The following is a 19,894-nucleotide window of genomic DNA, read 5'->3' as shown; positions in this document are numbered from 1 at the left end:
CTCTGCCTTAGCTCAGCATCTCCCATGCGATGATCTTGTTGTAGAGACGCCGGGTAGTGGGATCATAGTTGCTGGCTGCTCTGCTCGACCAGCATCCAGGAATCAAGGTCGACTCAAAGAGGCCCTTACAACAGGATGTGCTGCTTCTATGAGCCGGCTGAAGGGCGACGTTGAAGGAATCCGTTAAGCTTCCATACACGAAGTCCGCCTCCCCGGATTCTTCATCCACATCAGTCAGGCCTGCGAATGCTACAAAGCTCTGAGGAGGTTTGTTCTTGGAATCAGCTGTACTAGAGCACATGCTTGACGATATACCAGAGTACGAGAGAGGGCGAGTCAGTGAGTCGAACTGGAATCAATCTGATCACGATGACAATGACAATGACAATGACAATGACGCTGCGACTTGAGGTGCTCCTCTCCTTTGTCTTCCTCGTCCTCTTTCCTCTTCCTCTTCCTCTTCCTCCTTTTCTTCTCCTTCTGCTTCTTGTGCTGCTGCTGCTGCTGCTGACGTGAGAGTCGAGGGAGGAGTTCAGACTGATGTTGACGGGGCGGGAGGCTCGGTCGGCCCACGGGAAGATGACCAAGAGGTTGACTAGGCGAGGAGGAGCAAACAGTCATAGAGTGACTTCTACGTCAGGCGCCCCCTTTCCAGTCATGACCCACCCCCCATCCGACTACTATAGTCGGGTTAGTAAAGTACCCTCTGAAGCCTTGAAGGAGACACTTTTGATGGACCGTTGAAGCCGTTGAAGAGTCTTGACACTCGGTGACACCGGATCTTTGAGTCCCGATCACGATCGTGATGGAGCAAACAATGACAGCAAAGATTCAATCTCTTTCGATCAGACTCGATTTTATTCCGGAGTACCGGAGTACCGGGGCGGTGCCACGGATCGGACTGCTTCACTTAGTGACTGCGGCCGGGCATTGCAATGGAATGATGCGCCTCCGCGGCGGCCGGGCTCTGACAGGCAAAAAAACTACTTTACTCAAAGAAGTTCGGACCGTCGGCTGATTGTCCTCGTACTGATTTTTAACTTAACTTTCAAAGTAAAAAGCTCGGACCCGGCGTACCGTACCGCCCCCCGGCCCCGGCCGGCCCAGTGGCCCCCCCCCCGGGCCGGGCCATGCCGCGCGGAGTCACGCCGGCCGGCCCGGCCCAGTCACCCGCGGCGGAACTTTGCTGCCACTGACTATCTGAATGCCAGACGGCGGAGTCCAAGTCTGCGGGGCCGGGCGATTCCAGTCCGGCCCGGACTCCGCCGGGCCGCGACTCCCGCCGCTTGCGGGTCTCGGATGATCCGAGTCCGGTCAGTAAGTTGCTGCAGTGCAGTGGCGTGCCGCTGTGCAGTGCGGTGCCGCGGCGCGCCATTCGAGGCGGCTGGCACTGCGGGCAATCCATCCGATCCAGCCTGGCAGCTAGCCGCTGAGCATGCCGCTCGCCCCGTTCCAAAGTTAGTGAGGAGAGAAACGGCGACCGTCCTAGCTGAAGAGGCTGATCCTCCTGTAGGCCGCGTGAGCCTGGTAGAGGAAGGACGAGGGGTCAGAAGAGCCGAGTCTGATTGCTGTGCTCGCCTCGTGTGAGCTCTCGCTTCTCAGAAGCTTGTGTTCTTTCGTGACCAGGAATGAGGGAAACTTAGGGCTCTTATAGATTCTCAGAGTTCTATCAGTCTGATCTCAGCCTGTTGGGTGTTCAGTCGGGTCATATCATATGAGCGACGCTGCTAGCACCGGGCAAGACGACAACACACTGAGCAGCCATATGCGGTAGTCGCTCTTCAGGGGAATCAACCGCTCTACCCCCTCCTTGTGCAGCCGAAAGCAGCGCGGGAAGTGTAATGAGATATGTAATGCTGAGATAAGATATGATGAACCAAGTTATAACGAGATAGGCTTGATGAGATAAGTTACTGTGAGAGGACAAGTTGCTGTAGATCTCACAATGCAGACAACCACTTAGCGCAATCGCTTGAGCTACAAGACGAGGACATCAACGAGGGCTTCACAGCTGCAAATGACGATCATGCCAAATACCACACAATGGTATCATCCCAGCCTATTTTAAAGGTTCTTTGTTGATCTTCAACTTCACCAGTGGACGCCTGTTAGGATCAAGGCCGGTGACGGGCAAGCCGCGTCGGATTCGAGCACTGACGAGCCAATCGCGTACCTGACCTGCCTGATATCTTTGTATGACAGCTGATATCAGTGTTTGTATGATAGGACAGGAGGACAGGAGGACGGGGGGACAGGGGGACAGGGGGACAGGGGGACAGGGGGACAGGGGGACAGGGGGACAGGGGGACAGGAGGACAAGGATGGAAGAAGGTGATATTTCACAATATCATTGAAAATGTGACAACTAGACATCAATTGCTCGAAGTTGCGAGTGAGGTTTGTGATTCATACCCACGATATACAACGCCCATCTTTCACCTTCTCTTTCCCCATCCTCCCACTTCCCATCTCTTCCAACCCCCTCCTCCCCCAGTAGTGCCGTGAGCTGGGCCCTTACGTGAGCTGGGCCCTTATCAAACCCTTACAGGGTTAAGGGGCCGGCAGTTGGATCAGCTGGACTACGGCGAGTGCCTGTGACTGATCCTGTAAGCTCAGCAGGGAGGTGAGATCCGACCTAGTGACCTCCTAGGATCGCTGCGCTGACAGGGGTCCTCCGCATCGTGACTCGTTGAGCACCTTTTACATCTGCTAGGATGATCCTACCAGCGCCTTACTAGGTTATCCGACGGAGTAAACATCTGGTAGTTTTCAAGTCAAGCGTTGAGGTTTCAAACGCACAAGGATAAGGGATGGCGGTTACCACCCGTGACCCCCCCTGATCAGTCCTCGTACTGATCTTTAACTTAACTTTGAGTAAAGACTGCAGCCCGGCTAGCAGTTGTCGGTTGGCAGAAGCTAACGGTGTTGAGTGAAGCCCTCCAGTACAAGCCTACTCCGACAATGCCCCCGGGCGCACCGCCATCATGGCCCGTGACGCCATGGTGCTGCTGGGGGCAGCACAAGGTTCAAGGGCTGAGGTACTAACTTCAATGAGTCTGCCTTGCTGAGCGGGGCTGAGGCGAGCTCTGAAAGCGATGAGCGCCACGTGATCCCCAACTCCGCCGACATCCCGGAAATGTCCCCGTACTGATTTTAACTTAACTTTGAGTAAAGGCAACCGGCGAAGGTGCTGCGAGTCTGCCTCAGAGGGGCCCCCGGCACGGCCCGTACGGTGGAGGGAGCAATGCGGGGAGATCGATCAAGTTATAAAACACATGTAGCCAGTATTTTACAACTCGGGCGGTACAGAGTTTTACTCTTATTTTTCTTATTAGGTTGTTCTTTACACATCCTTTGTTCCTGGTCGGAGTTGTTACCACAGGATGTCGGGGCGATGCAAAAGACTGCCGATATAAACTGCTCTACTCCCAAGAAGTCCCACGACATCCTCCTGCCTCTCTTTCTCTCTCTCTCTTTCCGTCTCTGACGCAAAACAAGCTCTTGTTCGACACAGCTCAAGATATACAAGCGACTCCTGGTCACCGTCTGCTCCAACACAAACAAGGCCTGCCTTCAAGATGATTCAGTGTAGCCTCCATTCCACCGTCGACGTACATATCGACTTTCCTGCATGCGATAACAACGAGGAGCCATTCAAACAACAGCCACAGAACAGCATAGTTTGCTCGGTATTTGATGAGCAAATCCTATGCGATGAGCAGAGGGAGCTAGCGCTTGGATGCTTGAGCGACTGCTTCAACTCTCACCCTCAGCCTTCCTTGGCCGTCTCTTCTTTTCCTAGCAATCCTTGCTCTCATGAACATCGTGTTACATGCAATCATAGAAGCTTGCTGCAGTCGTCAGTGGTGACTCCTGGCGGATGGACACGGACAACAGTGAGCAGTTATGACCCAACAGCGCGACGTCTCTACAACAGAAGCATGTCTACGGACACCATGAGCTGAAGAGTGAAAGGAAGCTACCGAGATTCAGTCAACAAAGTAGAGATCCTGCTGATTGCAATCTAATGATGTTAATCTCATGTAAAGCCTCACAATCTAGTGATAGTGAGAACATGACTGATATGATAGAGCTGTATAGAACTAAGAAAGTGAATACGAATACATCCTCATCCCTTTCTGATCACATTCTGCTTGAGCGATTCGACTTTGAGGAGCGGGACTGAGTCTGCGCCGGTGGCTTGAAAGCGGCAAGTTTTCATCCGACAACTTGCGGCCATCACCATGTTTACAGGGCCCTGCACTTATCTTCCTTCCTCCATCACTCCCTCTCCCCCTGCCTTTCCCCCTCTTTCCCTCACTTCATCCCTCTCTCCACCTCTCTCCATCTGATCATGGTCAGTACGACATGTGATCATTGAAGTGATTCAATGCAGTGCTGAATGACACTGATCATTGGGGAGGCGGCTCCGCTGTAAGGCTCCAACAAGCAAGTCACATCGACTCAGACAAGAAACTAGCGAGCCTCGGAGTGCCACGCACTGCCGCACCACACCGCGCGGCCCGGCCGGGCGCCGCCGCTGCGGAAGTTCGAGTCGGACCGTACGGTCGGACTCGAAACTTGAACTTGAGTCATCCACGGCATGCCGATCCGAGTCACTGATGATGAATGCGGATCGGACTGGCTGGTCGGATGAGTCAGTGATCCGGCCCGGAGTCCCGGCGATCGGACTCGGGCCGTCCTAACGCCAGTTGTCCCGTAATGCCATCCGACCATGAGTCACGAGTCCCGGAGTCCGCCGTCACCGTCCGCTATGCCCGGCCGGCCGGGCGGGCCGGGCCGATCATCGTCCCAGTGGCAACGAATGCCATGATGAGCACGTCACGCGGGGGGGCCGCGGGCCGGGCCGCGGGCTGCCGGCCCGGGCCGCGGCAGTGAGTGGCGGCCCTCAGTCACAAGTTCCGCCGTCCGAGTGAGTAGCCTAGTAGGCCCTGATGATCATCGCCGGGTGACACGCCGGTCTCAGTCCCGGGGCCACTGCCATCGGCCCGGTCCCGGCGGGCTGCCCAGCCGCCCGCCGGGGAGCCTCGGAGTCCGCCCGGTCACCAGGGTCGGATCAGCCTGGCAGGCCGCCGGCGGATCACCGATCCCGGACCATCGGACACAATCAGAGTCACTGACGGTTGAAGAAAAAGGAGCGCAGGTGTAGAGATGCTGCCCGATTGGTGGGGTTGGGGTTGGGGGCTGCCAGGGGTGGGGTGAGGGTAGGGGGGTTATGTCTCCTAGGTGGGTGAAGAAAAGGAGTGTGTAGCTCGAAGTAGTGGAAACATGGGTGGGGTACGCTGCTATGAACGGTGGCTGCTGAAAAAAGCCTAGTAGGGTGGGGTACCTTTCTCAGAGAGGGTGGAGTAAGCAGCTTGTGGACGGTATATGCACTGAAAGTGATATGGAGGGGGTAGGGTCGCAAATAGGTTCTCTATGACTAGAGGGGGTGGTATGAAAACTGGCTGACAGAGGAAATAAATGGTGGGGTAGGGTTCTTGACTACCCATGGTACAGATGTGTGAACGAGGTTCCTCTTGGTAGGGTAGGGTAGGGTAAGAAGGGATGCAGTGATGAGCGAAGGGCGCATTGCATGCATGGTTGACAGACCAGGACGGGCATGACGGGAGCGGGAAAGAGAGTTTCAACCATGGCAGAATAAAATAGAAGGGAGATCCATGAAAGAACTTGGATGGAAGATTGATGAACAAATGAAGATTGGGAGAGAGAGCAAAAAGATTGACTGGGATGTCGTAAGAGTAGGTGATGAGGCGATACGGCATGAAGGGGTGCCTGTGAGAGTGAGGAAGGGTGTTGTCGTAGTAAAGTGAGTTGTGTGATGTTCAATATATGGGAGGTAAGAACGAGGAAGGTTGATCCAATAAATTGAAAAGAGGGCGAAAGGGGAGGCGAGGAAAGGACGAAAAGCAACTTCTTCGTTTTGGAGGGGAATATGATGTTTGTGCGCGCATAGAATAAGTATTGGGCTGACCTTACAAGGGAGGATGTGAGGATTAAGGTCGGAAGTAGTTCCAAGGGAGGTTTAAATACTTTCTTCAGGATGCTCTCTTTTGATAAAAACTTTCCAAGTTGGGTTGAACTTTTTCACCAGGATCGGACGCCAGCTCATACCTAGTAACAATGAAGGCAAGCGAGAGATGCAAGTCATTCGTGGCTCTTGCAACTCTCAGTCTCCTGGCCTTCGCAGCGATGTCTGCTGCCCTTTACATACAGTCTGATCGGCTGGCTTCAATAACTCAACCTGCTATCATATCTGAAGTACAGCAATCGGATCTGAAAGCGAACGGCCTATTCATTGTAGCATGTCTCCTTATGTCTGCTATGTACCTTGGATTCTCGGGCGATATCAAGCGTACGTATCCTAATGTTTCTCGCATAGCCTTCTTTGGATTCGCCTTTGCTGGGATTCTATTTCCCAACACCATAGAAGCAGACAGCAATCATGTTCAGGTCCTTTGTCTTTGAATCTATTCATGCTAAGATGTAACCATCCATCTTGTTCTAGTTCATCAACAGGGCACGTTCAAGGCAGAGCTATGGCCCGTCTTCGTTCAAGAGCTTCGCTGAGCAAGGCACTTTTGGTGCAGCGATCAGACTGCGAGGAGGAAAGGCTGACCTTCTGCACGAGCATCGATTTGAGTTGCGGAACAATGCCTGGTTCAAGACCGAGAGCCGGCGAGAGGAAGGAGGAGTAAGAGCGATATTTTCGGTGGATGGGAGTGAGATCAAAACGCTGACTTTGCATTGGGGAGTGGCTGTGAACTCTGACGACGAGTGGATCACTCCGGGAAAAGCCGGATGCCCTTCCATTATTCCTGCTCATTCGGCTCTTTACAAGGATCGTGCAGTAAGAACTCCTCTCAAGATGGTTGATGGTAAATTGCAAGCGGAAATCTGGGTGCCAGACGACTTGAAGCCCAAGCCCCTGATAGGAATCAGGTTTGTGCTCTTCGAACCAGACAGGGACAACTGGTATCCTGGTGGTGCAGGCGGAAACTTTTTCCTCCCGGTGAAGAAGACGGAAGGAAAGAAGATGCCGCACCTGCAGCGATCTCCTTCGTTCACTGGAGCTATCGACGTTGACAAAATGCGAGCTGATGCCAGTCCGCAATACTCCAAAGAAGCCAAGCCTTCAGGCACGGTCACGTGGAATCAGGACTTAGCCCATTTGCTCTGGAATGCTGCGCAGCGTGAAAAGGCGTGGGTTGATGGAAAGCAAGAAAGCAAGTCCATGAGACTGCAGCGATCACCTTCCTTTGAGTCTGCTGTCAAAATCATCGAAGCACGAAAGGCCCAGGAGGAGTCGCATCTTAAAGAAGCCGATGATTTCTACAAGAGTGAGGGAGGCAGACTTTACCGAATTCCGTTCTCCTATCAGAACAGTCAAGGAAGACAAGAAGGAGTCGTGAAAGCAAAAGTGAAGCAGTCGAAGGTTGAAATCAATGTCATTCCAGAAAGGGGAGACAAGGGGCCTGGCCCACTTGTCTTGCATTGGGGCGTTGCTGAGAAAGAACCTGGAGAGTGGACGCTGCCCAATCAAGAAACCATTTCCGCATTGGAGAGTGGAGAAGCGCACGGGAAGGCTGTAGAGTCTAAGTTCAAGACTGAGGTTGGAACAGTAGAGCAAAGTATCAAATTTGAGCTTCGAGGTTCGTTGCCTCCATCAATCTCTTTTGTGCTCAAAGACACCTCAAATGGAGCCTGGTACAAGGCAGACAATCATGATTTCTGCGTGCCGATCACTGAGGAAGGTCGCATCAGGCTTCAGGATAAGGGGAAGAGTAAATCTGGAGTCATACAGACCCCTCTAGTACGCACTCTGTCTGGAACTGAGATCTCTCCGCCAACTGGAGCCACCGTCGCCCGGGAAATCTTTGATTTTGAGAAGCAGGGCCATGTCACCCTGATGCATCGATATCATATGGCTTGTTCTTTGATTGATCGCGCTCCCCCAGGCGAGGCTGGACGTGACATCTTGTATTTCGTCTTCATTTGGCTCAGGTTCTCGCAGATTAGGCAGCTTTCATGGCAACGTAACTACAACACGAAGCCGAGAGAGTTGTCGCATGCATCTGAGCAACTGAACAAGTTGATATCCTGGAGATGGAAAAACTCAGGTCCAATTGAAAGAGAAATTTTCCGCTTAATGCTTGGTTGTATTGGTCGTGGTGGGTCTGGAGGTGACGGTCAAGCCATTCGCGATGAAATTTTGCACATTATGCACAGACATAGACTGCCGGAATCCAAGGGTACATTCGTTGAAGAATGGCATCAAAAGTTGCACAATAACTCCACACCCGACGACATCATTATTTGTCAGGCGTATCTTGCATTCTTGCACTCGAATGGAAATTTGGCAGAGTTCTGGCGTGTAATCCATGAGAATGGCTTGAACCGCGAGAGGCTGAAAGGATACGAGCGTGCAATCGTGACAGAGCCTCAATTCTTTGGTGACAAGAAGGACGGTCTGATCAATGATTTCAACAACTACTTGAGGATCCTCAAGAACGTTCACGCTGGGGCTGACTTGGAGAAGTGCGTTGAGGTTTGCCGTGGCTTTCTGGAAGGCCACATCAACGTTCTCCTTGAGAGCATCTTGCGGGAGCGAGGAGCTAACGAGGCCCGCACTCCAGCCGTTATCGACTCCATTACTGAGGTCAGGCAGTTGATCGGTGTCAAGATGACCAAGGAGGGAGATATTATGAAGCTGCGCGATCTCCTCTACCTTGACCTTGGCCTCGAGGCGCAGCTCAGACTCATGGCTGAACGCTCGTTGGGCTCTCTGGACTCGGTGGAGCTCAACACAGGAGCGCGTGCTCTCACCCTGTGGGTCGGGTTGGCCCTGGAGAACTTGGTGTACTCATCCTCCCCTGCCAAGGGCACGTTGGACCCCAACGTCCAAGACTCGCATGCCAACGAGCTGAAAGCTTGCTTGAGGGACTGGGTCCAGCTCGAAGAAGAAGTTCACAAGGGGATGACGCAAGGCTGGCCCACCAAGGCCATGGCTGTGGTTGAGAGAATGAGAAGGGCCATGGGCGACTATGTTGACGGCATCCAAAACAACATGCAGAAGAGAGCAGAGTATCTTGGGTACGGTTTGTGCGCTGTCACACCAGAGAAGATCCCTGAGAAGTGGAGCATAACGTTGTTCTCTGAAGAACTTGTTAGAGGAGGCGGGTGCTCGTTTGTTTTGTCCTCCTTCCTCAGGAAGCTGGACAAGGTGCTTAGAAAGCTGGGCGGTGGAACCATGTGGCAAGTGATCTCGACTGGGAAGCCGGGAGCTGTGGGTCAGCTTGTGGAGGTCCACGACCTGATGTCGGTCCAAAGTGAGACTTACTCGAAGCCGACGGTCCTCCTGGCGAACTCGCTCTCGGGCGAAGAAGAAGTTCCTCCTGGAGTGGTTGGTGTGATCACTCCTGATGCTCCTGACGTGTTGGCGCACATCTCTGTGAGGGCTAGGAATCTCAAAGTTCTGTTCGCCTCTTGCTTCGACCCTGATGAGTTTGACAACCTCGGGAAGCTTGTGGGCAAGACGGTATCTTGCCAGATTAGCGGAAACAGAGTCACTGTCACAGAGACAGGAGATGTTGCTTCCGGAGACGACATGAACCAACTCAACGAGGGCCTCAAGAACCTTAAGCTCGAGCTGCCTCCTCCAGCCAAGTTCACCTCCTTCTGCTTGCCTGAGGCATCCATAGACGTCAAGGCGTCGCCCAAGACCTTCGGAGCAAAGAGCACCAACATCGTCGCGGTGCGGAAGCTGCTTCCTGACTGGATCCAAACCCCCCGAAGCGCGGTTGTGCCGTTTGGAGTGTTCGAGAAGGTTATGAGCTGCCCCGAGAACAAGGAGATCTCCAAGGCATACAACGCCATCATAGACAAGGAGCTGAAGGAGACCAAGGATCCGCACGGGGTGCTGCGGAGGCTCAAGGATCTTACCCTCTCCCTCTCCGCCCCCAACGACCTCGTGACGCAGCTGAAATCTTCCCTGGAGAAGTCCGGCATCATCACGTCCGGAGAGTTGGAGGGGAAAGAGTGGGACGAGGCGTTCATGGCACTCAAGGGTTCGACCCCTTCCATCCTCACTTGAAGTCTTGACCCTCATGGCAGGTGTCTGGGCTTCCAAATGGAACGAAAGGGCCTACTGGAGCTGCAAGAAGTCCAACATCCCGGTCCACCAGGTCCAGATGGCCGTCTTGATCCAGGTGCTGCCACTGATCCGCCATAGTCGACTCGACGATGGCTGACGTTAGTCCGCAGAGGCTGGTGGAGGCTGAGTACGCGTTTGTGATCCACACGGTGAACCCGGCCACTGGCGACTCGACGGAGATGTATGCTGAGGTGCTGTGACTGAACTTGTGCTAGCTCCTGTTGTCCTCTTCCTGCCTTGCTCCTCTGTCACTGTCTCTGTCTCTGTATCCCCCTCTCTCTCTTTCTGTCTCCCTCCTTCCTTGCCTCCCCTCTCCTTCTCTCCCTCTCTCTGCTCTTTCCGTCTCTCTGTCTCTGTCTCTGTCTCTGTCTCTCTCTCTTTCTCTCTCTCTCTGTTCTCCTCCCTCTCTCTCTTCTCCGTCTCTTCCTAACTCTCCCTCTTGCTTCCGCACGCAGATTGTCGTTGGGCTGGGAGAGACTCTGGTTGGAAACTTCCCTGGCAGAGCCCTCGGGTTCTCAATGAAGAAGGATGGATCAGGAGATCCGACTGTGAGTTTGACCGCTGCTCCGCCCGATCACCTTGACAACCTCACAGGTCCACTCGCTACCCAGCAAGAGCGTCGGGCTCTTCGGCGGAGGTTTGATTTTCCGTTCGGACTCCAACGGAGAGGACCTTCCTGTGAGCATTGCCGAGAGGAGAGGAGGAGGAGTCGGGGGCTGGGAGGGGGGAGGAGACTGAGAAGGGGGGAGGGAGGGACGAGCGGAGAGTAAGAGGGGCAGAGCTGACTCGTGCATGTAGGGGTTTGCAGGAGCAGGGCTGTATGACAGTATCCCGATGGTCAAGAACACCAAGAAGACGTTGATGTACTTCAACGAGAAGCTCGCGACCGACAGAGGGTTCGCAGATAAGATTATGCGAGGAGTCTGCAAGGTTGAAGACGAGAGGATGGAATGCCTGATCGCTGATCGATGCTGTCAGGTTGCTGTCGATGTCGAGAAGGCCATGGGTGGAACGCCGCAGGTGAGGAGGAGGAGGAGGAGGAGGAGGAGGAGTGGGGAAGGAAGGGGGAGAGAGTGGAGGGGGAGGAGACAACGATGGAGGACTCACGAGTGGACAATGCAGGACATCGAAGGGTGTTACAGGGACGGAAAGTTCTACGTAGTTCAGACGAGACCTCAAGTGTGAGCACGAACTACTGCAGGGTGCGAGGGAGCAATAGTTATTCGATATTCATACAGAATGCAGCTTTACACACCCATCTCACCCTCTATCTCCTCCTCCCTCCTCCGTCCTTTCCCTCTCTTCTATCTTCCTCTCCTCTCCTCTCCTCTCCTCTCCTCCTTCCACTTCAGACGAGCATCAGGTCAGCTCCTCCGACTCGCTCTGCGGCGAGCTCGGCAAAGCTGGACCTTCTCCATAGGTTCTGGTCGATGACCAACAGAGCTGAGCCGGAGGAGGTAAGAGAGCTCATTCTCCTCCTGCTGCCGCCCACGGTGATGACAGTGGGAGGAGCGTCAGCGCTGATCTCCAGATCCCTCCCTCGCTCCTGCGTGGGACTCAACGGCGAGCTGACGGTCAGCAGAGATGAATGGCCGTTAAGATGCACTTGCTGCTCACCTCCGTCTAGCACCTTCTCCTCCTCTTCCTCGTCCTCGTCCTCTTCCTCTTCCTGCCCTTCCTCCATCCCCCAAGTCGGTTCGCAGAACCAACAAGGAGCGACGTGGTCAAGGGAGGAACGGAAGTCGAGACCCTCGAGGACGAGGAGGAAGGCAGTCTTGTCCTGCGCCTGAGGGCAGAGGACATCGGAAGAGACAAAGATTTGGTGCCCCTCGTTCCACAGGCCGAATCTGAGCATCATCATGTGGCCTGCGAGAGCATGTGACGTCTCCCTGACGTTCTTGCCCATGGCTTGCGTTCTGCTCTCCCAGTAGAGGAGGAGGATGCAGATCCAGGAGCACAGTAGCACGATGAGGATGATGACGAGGCCACCGATGCCGGCGAAGTTGCTGCTGCGGAACACACTCTGACTGATGGAGTGCAGGCTCTTCTTCTCCTTGCGCATCAGGACTGCAGTCATCCCATCCTCGCGGCAGGAGCAGGATCCTTTCATCGCGCCTCCAGTCATGGTGAAGCTCGTCGAGCAAGCGTCCTGCCTCCATGCTCCGCTCCTCCACAGAACGCACAGGAAGCTTGCTTCCTCATCCTCACTCAGTCGCCCCGTCAGGTTGAACGTGAATGCTACGATGAAGCAGGAGGAGGACGCGGGGCACGAGCCGCTGCCAGCGAGGAAGCGCATGCCCAGCATGCGGTCCGAGAGGAGCTGAAGCGAGTCTGAAAGGGGGAGGAGGTTGGAGTACCAGATGTCAGTCAGTGCAAAGAAAGCAACTCCTCCTCTTCCCGCTGCTGCTCTCCGAGCAGCAGGAGCTGGAGGGAGAAAGGAGACTTGAGCTCCACCTCCCCCAAAGTCTCGCATTTGCTCCACCCCCGAAGAGGAGAAGGAGAGCTTCAGGTACTTGCCTTCAAAGACGACAGGAGGCTCGAACGGCGACATGGTCTGAGTGTAGTTGGGAAGGGAGGAGGAGAGGACCTTGAAATTGCCCTCCCGCACGCTGTCCCGTGTCTCCATGCTCTGCAGCCGAGTAGAGATGAAAATGTTCTCAACGATTAAGAACGAGTCGCGCAGTCCTCCTCCTCTCAGAGACACGTTGTCCGCCTGCTGCAAGGTCAAGTAAAAGGTGCTGCTCGCAGTGGCTCCGTCCTCTGTGCTCAGCTCGTCGGGCGTGTTGAGCAGGAGGAGGGTCGTCTGCAGGCTGCTCGAGGCGCTTCGCCGGGACACGCTCGTGGCGCTGCCGCCCGCGAAGCTCCGGAGCAGCGTCGTTCTTACACGCATCCTGTACGCCTGGGAAGACGCGAGGAGACTTCTTGCTCCCCTCCTGTAGAGGCTGAGCTGGGGCAACAGACTTAGCATCACCGAGTTGATATACAGCAGGGTCTGGGAGAGCTGGCGGAGAGCTGAGAGCTTGGCGAGCGCTGTCTCCATGCTCTTGACGCTACTGTCCTCTGTCTGCGACTGATTGACAACCTGCTGGGGGATCTCGACGTGCTGGGCATCGGAGAGACTCTGCAACCCTACGCTGTCGGTGACAGACACAAGGATGGAGAAGTTGCCGCTGCTGAGGAACAGCTGGGTTGAGGAGGAGAGGGAGGGGGGAGACCAAGAAACGTCGAGGATGGAAGAAGAGCTGAGGCCGAAGGAGTACATGATGGGGAGGTTAGTAGAAGACCATTGCCGGCACTCGCACGTCACCCCCGGCTCTCCTCCTGCTCCTGCTCCTCGAACCTGACACGAGCAGCTGCCTGGAGCTGGGGGGAGGCTGCGTACAAACCACATGCTCGCCGCTCCCTCTTGCCCCGAGCTGGCGTCCAGCACCCTGAGGGTCACAACGTAGGCGGCGAGTTTGACATCCGGGTTGTCCCTGAGGATGATGAACTCTGGCGAGGAGTAGCCAGCTGGGAAGAGGCTGGGATGCAGCTCGAGGACCCTTCCAGTCAAGTCTTGTACAGACCAGCTGTAAGTCCAGGTTGTTCCCTCCTGTTCGACCGCGAGCTTGTCCCAGAAAGAGTCCCGGCTAACGACGCTGATTGCTGTGTTGATGGGAGGAGCGGAGGAGAGGTTGTAGGCGACAGCAAAGGAGGAGAGCTGGCCACCAAACTCGACTATGACGGCGAAGTTGATCTGTTCTTCGTCGTTGATGTCGATCTGAGTGAGGTCTGCGGAGGAGACAGCAAGTCAGTCAGGATGACAAGGACGTGAAGACATCAGTAGCATCAGCAGATGTCCATAACAATCAGCAATCACAAGGTCAGTCGTTACAACAATCTGCATCATATCATCGCAAGGAGAGTTTTCTCACCAACATCGATCACTGCGGAGTTTGCAAACGTCATCACACCGCCATCGCCCTTCCTGCGGCAGACTTGATCTGCCAGGTAACAGCTCCACTTGAACGACAAGATGTCGACCGAGCAGCTCGACTGCTGCTGGCAGAGGGCCTTGCTGAAGGAGGAGGAGGCGTCCAGCTGCAATGCTGACTGCTCCCTCCAGATCGTCCTGTTGCCTCCAGCTATTCCTGCGGTCAGGGGAGCCGGTCGCAGCTCGAAGCTTTTCTCTGCAAACACGTTCGCTCCTCCCTGACCCACCGCGTACAAGGAGACCCTGAGGACGTAGGACGTCTGCCCATCTCTCCATGGCACATCAGCTGGGAAGTAGAGTTCCACTTCCGAGGAGTTATAGAGGAAGATTTCGTCCATGCTCGATAGCTCCACGATCCTCCACAGGAGGAAGAAGCTGGTAGGTGGGGGCTGGCAGCTCGACTGCTGCAGGAGGGCAGCTGCGTAGAAGCTCTCCCCTCTGCTGATGACTGGAGAGATCTGTTGAATGGAAAGAAGGAGAGAAGTGTCGGCCTGCTCCAGCAAGTGGGAGGAAGACGCTGCCTGAACGCCAAACATGCTCGTCCCCCCGACCACGATCTCGTACGTCAGTGCTGGTTTGAGTTCTGTTCCTCTGAGCACCAAGGCGTCTCCCTGCTCCCTGCTGAGCCGCTGGTTCAGATCTGCGTCATTGCTGCAGCCCCAGGAGTAGGAAGACATGCGGGGGAAGGAAGAGGAGACGCGCAGAGTCGCCTCGTCGCAGCTGCTGATCACGTTGGGTCCTGCGATGTCCAGCTGTGGGATGATGAGCTCAGCTGGACTGAGCAGGGTCACAAGCTGGGGGGAGGAAGGGGAACTCTCCCCTCCTCTGTTCTTCAGCCCTCCGCGGGCCTGTATCATGTCTCCAGGCCTCAACGCCGAGTTGCTGGGGAGGAGGAGCAGCAGCCGGGAAGGGTCCGACCACAGGCACTGGGTGCTGTTGCCAATGGAGTCGGGGAGGAGGAAGAAGTCGCTGCAGGGGGAGGAGACGAGGAGAGCGTCGGTGTCCTGGTCAAAGAGGAAGAGAATCGTCGTGCCCAGCGATTCGAAGGAGGACGAGAGGATGCGGGGAGGCCACACGAAGGTGATGGGGGAGGCCGCGAAGAAGGAGGAAAAGTCGTTGAAGGTCAGGTAGGAGACGAGGGACGTTTCGTTTGCGTCTCCCCTCGCTGGCTTCGGGATCGTCACCCGCACTTCGAGCTCTGCGACGAAGTCGAAGGCGACCGGGCGGCCGTCGAGCTGCACAGACAAGGACGAGCGAAGCAGGCGTGTCGCTCCTACCAGCCGCCATGTTCGGTTCACCTGCTGGTCAGCGGGGACGACGGAGGAGGAGAGGGAGACGGCCGCCATGGTCGGGTCGTAGGAGATGAGAGGAGCAGACGCGGACACGTCCTGAGAGATCCTACTGACGGTGAGGAGGAAGAGGCCGGGAGGAAGGGGGCCAACTGCTACCTCTATCTCGGTCCCTGTGTGCATCATCAGAAGCCCGAGAGTCAAGCACAAGAACCCTCACCGTACTCGTCAGAGAAGGCGATGCTGACGTGCTCGATGGCGTCCTGACCAGCGATAGAGACGTTCGCGTCGGCAACGGAGAGAAACGCGTCGAAGCCTCTCAGCCAAACTTTCATCGCCGTTGGTGAGTTCTGCTGCACGGCAGACGGGAGGATGCGGAAGATGGAGGGAGGTGGGCGAGAGAGGGGGATGGGAAACGCCAACTGCACCTCACTCCTCAAGATGTTGCTGGGGATGTTGCTGGGGATGATGATGCCTTCCCACTTGCCGTCGGATTCAAGCGCTGGGAGATACACATCAATGACTGTCTGCTTGGAGTTCGTCGAAACAACCTGGTGCAAAAATTCATGTCAGGTTTCTGCTTCCCTAGCACCATGCCAGATAGTCGACCTTGAATGAAGCTGAGATCCTCGTCGACTGATTGTCTACCTTGTACACGTCAAGTTTTGCAGATTTGATGTCTCCAAAGAAACTGTTCATCACGACCTGCAACTTGCACCCTAAGTACCAGTAGCATGCTTCTCCCTGCACAGTAACGGTGCCCATCGACGGTCGATCAACTAGCCGAATGTAAGCGTTAAGGTGTTTGACGTCTCCGGAGCAATTCGCTACGAGCTCTGATCGCGATGGGACTAGCAAGTCTGGCACAATTGCTTCAGCTCGAGTCAACTGGCTGTCTGTGATGGAGAAGTTGATGGCTTGAGTTGAGCCGAAGAGGAAGAAACATGTAAGGTTGGCAAAGAGGGAGAAATCGGACGATATGGTGACCAGCTCGCCTCCTTGGAAGAAGATGTTGGGAGATATTGAGGTGGGACGCGGAGCAAAGACAAACAAGAAGCAGCCAATGACGACGTCGGACTCAAACAGGTTGACTGTTATGTTTCCCTTCAACCCAATCTGCGAGAAGGAGGGACATCGTACCAAGACACTACTCAGAGTCAAATTCGTGTACTTGAGTGGCACAAAGTTGGCGGACATCGAAAGATTCCGGAAGGTGTCGTTGTTGAGGAAAACCCTGAGGATGTTCCCTCCGAAGAATTGACAGACGGATGGCGTGACTGAGTACATTTTCGGAGGAGTCGAAACACCAGTCGTTTCGTTACAAGCTGAAATGTTGCTGGTCTCATTCGTGCAGCCTGCTGTCTTGTTTGAACCTACCACGTCCCCTGCGCTGGTCCCATTCTGAGATCCAGAGGAGTTTCCAATGCTCGTCGTACTCAACGCCCGTGTAAACGTCATCAACCCCGGTATGTCTTGCAACTTCACCTTGGAATCGAAAAAGTAGAGATCCGAGGAGACTGTTGCAGCAGCGTTCGGCCATGGATCGAAGCTCTCCCCGGCATAGCTTACGAATGATGTGTTGACTGCAAACCTCCCAACCTGCTCATCACACCACTCGTCGTCTCTCAGCGGATCTCCAAACGGAGCATCCCCCGACCCCACCTGCTTCCCATCTATCCACACCCTGACCCTCCCTGGCTTCACCCTCACTTCTACAATAAGCAGATGCACCTGGTCGTCTGTGGGGTAGTCGGTGACGTCGCAGTACGCAACTGTCTGGTATGTTGTTCCTTGCTCGATCTTAGAAGCTCCTCCTGCCTGTACGCGCATGAAAGGAGGAGATCCCGAACGAAAGCTGATCATGGTGGTTGTTTGCTGTCCGACTACCATGAGCACGGAGTTTTTGCCTGCTATGAGATTCATTGAAAGGGCGCTTGCCATTAGGACATCATCTTTTGCGTCAGTTCTGCTCACTGTGAACGTGGAGGAGGGAGATACACGCATGAGGACATCGGTGTTGCTCGATTGGCCTCTTTGTTTTGATTTCCTTCCACCAGATAACTTTTCGACCCTATGTCGAACTTCGCTGAATCTTGCCCCAGCCGGTTGCACGTCATGCTGGTAGGTGGCTGACTGGTGTGTTGAAAGATGGTCTGAATTGTAGAGTGAGTTCCATCCAGTTTTGATGCCAGAAGTGATAGATCTCTCTGCTGCCAATGCGCTCCCGCTGACGAATAGTATCGAAACAAATGAATGTACAAGAATGACCTGAGCTGCGCTCATGCTGCAAAACAAGTCCACCCGTCCACTTCTTGATCAGGAATTCGTTAAACCACTCACAGTAAATGAAAAAGTCATGAGTTGTATGCTTCCTGCAATTCGTCTTGTCCCTTTGTTCTGCACAACGCCGGTTCAGTGTGTAACCAAAAGCAGATTCGGGCAAGGGTCAGAAGGGACGATCGAACTGTTCTTGATGGAAGAAGCCTTTGGCAACATGGGTCATATCAACCATCGTTCAGACAGGGGAGGCGCCGCTAGGCTCGTCCTCATCGCTTCCTCCTTCTCCATTGTCGCCCCTGCTCTTGCGCCATCTCGCTGCGCCTGCCCGACAAATATCCTACAGCACCCCAAATGCGACCACCCCTATCCATTCCGCTACCCACCCTCTCAAGGTCATGCCCGGCAACTTCACTGTTCAATGACCCCCCCTTCATCCTCTTTAAGTGTATGGAGAATCACCGGTCATACTACCTACCCCATAGCTGGTCAAGTGTCTTGACAAAGAAACCGGTTGAACTTTTGACTCGGCCGGACCCCCACCCCCATGTCCAGAGTCCACGAACGGCCCCTCACATCTACAGCAAGCCTGCCTCAAATTCATGAATCGGAAAATGAAAGGGCAGCAAAATCCTCTTACGAGCCCCCCCAAAAAACGCTTTAGGGCTTGTGCAGGAGAGCCCTTTGATTGCTGACCCAAGAACCGAGCGAGCCGTCGAAGAAAGGAGATTTCTGACTCTGCGATACCATCACATGTCCATGTTTCTGCTTGAACACCATCAGCTGCGCAATCCGCCGGCGCCATGTCACGTTGTCTATATCTCTGTTCCTGGAGCGCTTGGAGGAAGTGGACTCACCATTGGCTGCCACGCCAGAATCCTGAGCATTGTCATTTGGAGAGCATTTCTCTTTATCGTTTGCGTCCTTGCTTTTCCAGATGTCTTCGGTTTCCTCAGTGCCGGTGCCAAAAATGCTATCGAACGACATGCCCTCGGGATGACTGACACTGAAGTCCGACGCGTTAAGGTTCGGCGCCTTTCTTTGATTCCTCGGTGACTCAGCAGGCTCGGAGGAGCTGCAGGAGCATACGGTCCTCCTTGAATTTATGGAGTGCGCCTGAAGGAGGTCATCAGTTGCAGTCAAACATCACACAGGGGCCCATACCTTTGCGCTCTCAGTATCGTCAGTGCTGTCCGAGCCGAGTGAACTCCCGTTGAAACTTTGCGCGGCCGAGTTATTTGCGATGGGAAACTCTTCATGCATGCATGAAGGGACCATCTCCCCTTCAAACTCATTCGCTCTAGATGGGCAAAGGGATGATATCACACTCGAGAATGACATTTCGGGAACCGAGCGGTTGGTTGGTTTTCTGCGTTTCGAGCCAAGCGTCAGTGATGTGCGAACAAGGATCGATTCAAGATACCTGTTTGTCTCATCATGGGGAAGAGAAATGCCTGTGTTAGGCTCTACATTCCGATTCGCAAGGACTGTTTTCAGCTGGTCCTCCTCAGAAGGAATCGGGGAGTATCGGCAATCAGTCTCTGGCGACGAAGGCGACCAAACTTCTTGTTCATCAGGAGATCCAACTTCCTGCTTCTGATCATCGGCGAAGTCTTCCTCTGTAAGCTTCAAGTCATATGTCTGCTTGCTCCGCTTCGCCGGGGGAAGGCAGGCAGGCTGTCTCAACATTCTAGCTTTCCTTGCCAGATGAAGCTCAATCGAGGACACGAAAGATTTGACATTCAGTTTGTGTTGCAGGAAAATGTCAGTCATCTCTTCAATGGGGCTCGAAGAAGAGTAGAAAGTGGCGAGCCAGCTTCCTATCTTGCCCTCTTCAACAGGATCGAGGCAGCCCGGTACCAGCCAGCTGAACACCCATCTCCCCAAAGACTTCCTCACGCTCAGAAAGAAACTGGGAAAAGGCGGTTAGTAACTCCTCTGACACGCAGAAACAAAGACAGATCTCACCCTGGTGGAAGAGAAGGTTCCTGAGCATGAACGTCCAGGCGGTTCGACTTGCAAATACACTCACAATGGCAGAACTTCATTATCCTCTGTGGAGTGGCAAGCGATGCGTTGGAAGACTAGGGAGAAGGAGGTCTTCTCCAAGGTGGGCTTGCTCAAGCTGCGAGGTGGACAATTCCAATTCTGAGGCGGCCAGCAGACTTTGTTTCCGAGTCT

The 19,894-nt window shown here is 54.5% G+C and overlaps 3 protein-coding genes across 3 annotated transcripts; 2 read left to right on the top strand and 1 right to left on the bottom strand.

Annotated features, from left to right (window-relative positions):
* Nucleotides 1–3,440: 3,440 nt before the first annotated feature.
* On the top strand, nt 3,441–4,142 carry GUITHDRAFT_153059 (hypothetical protein; the record flags this gene model as incomplete). Its single annotated transcript, XM_005831030.1, has 1 exon — nt 3,441–4,142. A coding segment is annotated over exon 1 (382 nt), but the record flags the coding sequence as incomplete, so codon positions are not given.
* A 3,113-nt stretch (nt 4,143–7,255) lies between these two features.
* On the top strand, nt 7,256–11,359 carry GUITHDRAFT_72452 (hypothetical protein; the record flags this gene model as incomplete). The annotated part of the gene is made up of 9 exons (XM_005831029.1): nt 7,256–7,775; nt 7,878–10,088; nt 10,135–10,229; nt 10,285–10,365; nt 10,630–10,722; nt 10,769–10,852; nt 10,973–11,104; nt 11,153–11,194; nt 11,297–11,359. 9 exons carry the CDS (start codon nt 7,256–7,258, stop codon nt 11,357–11,359), a joined length of 3,321 nt encoding a protein of 1,106 aa, XP_005831086.1.
* Nucleotides 11,360–11,522: 163 nt separating this feature from the next.
* Nucleotides 11,523–19,402, bottom strand: GUITHDRAFT_139959 (hypothetical protein; the record flags this gene model as incomplete). The annotated part of the gene is made up of 8 exons (XM_005831028.1): nt 11,523–13,945; nt 14,089–15,382; nt 15,446–15,609; nt 15,657–15,987; nt 16,085–17,343; nt 17,777–17,833; nt 18,571–18,829; nt 18,878–19,402. The coding sequence occupies 8 exons, from the start codon at nt 19,400–19,402 to the stop codon at nt 11,523–11,525; spliced, it is 6,312 nt and encodes a 2,103-aa protein (XP_005831085.1).
* Between the last annotated feature and the right edge of the window lie 492 nt (nt 19,403–19,894).

The sequence above is a fragment of the Guillardia theta genome, assembly GCF_000315625.1.
Source record: "Guillardia theta CCMP2712 unplaced genomic scaffold GUITHscaffold_42, whole genome shotgun sequence".
NCBI lineage: Eukaryota > Cryptophyceae > Pyrenomonadales > Geminigeraceae > Guillardia > Guillardia theta.
Note: the sequence above shows the minus strand (reverse complement) of the source record. Positions and strands in the feature narration are given on the sequence as shown.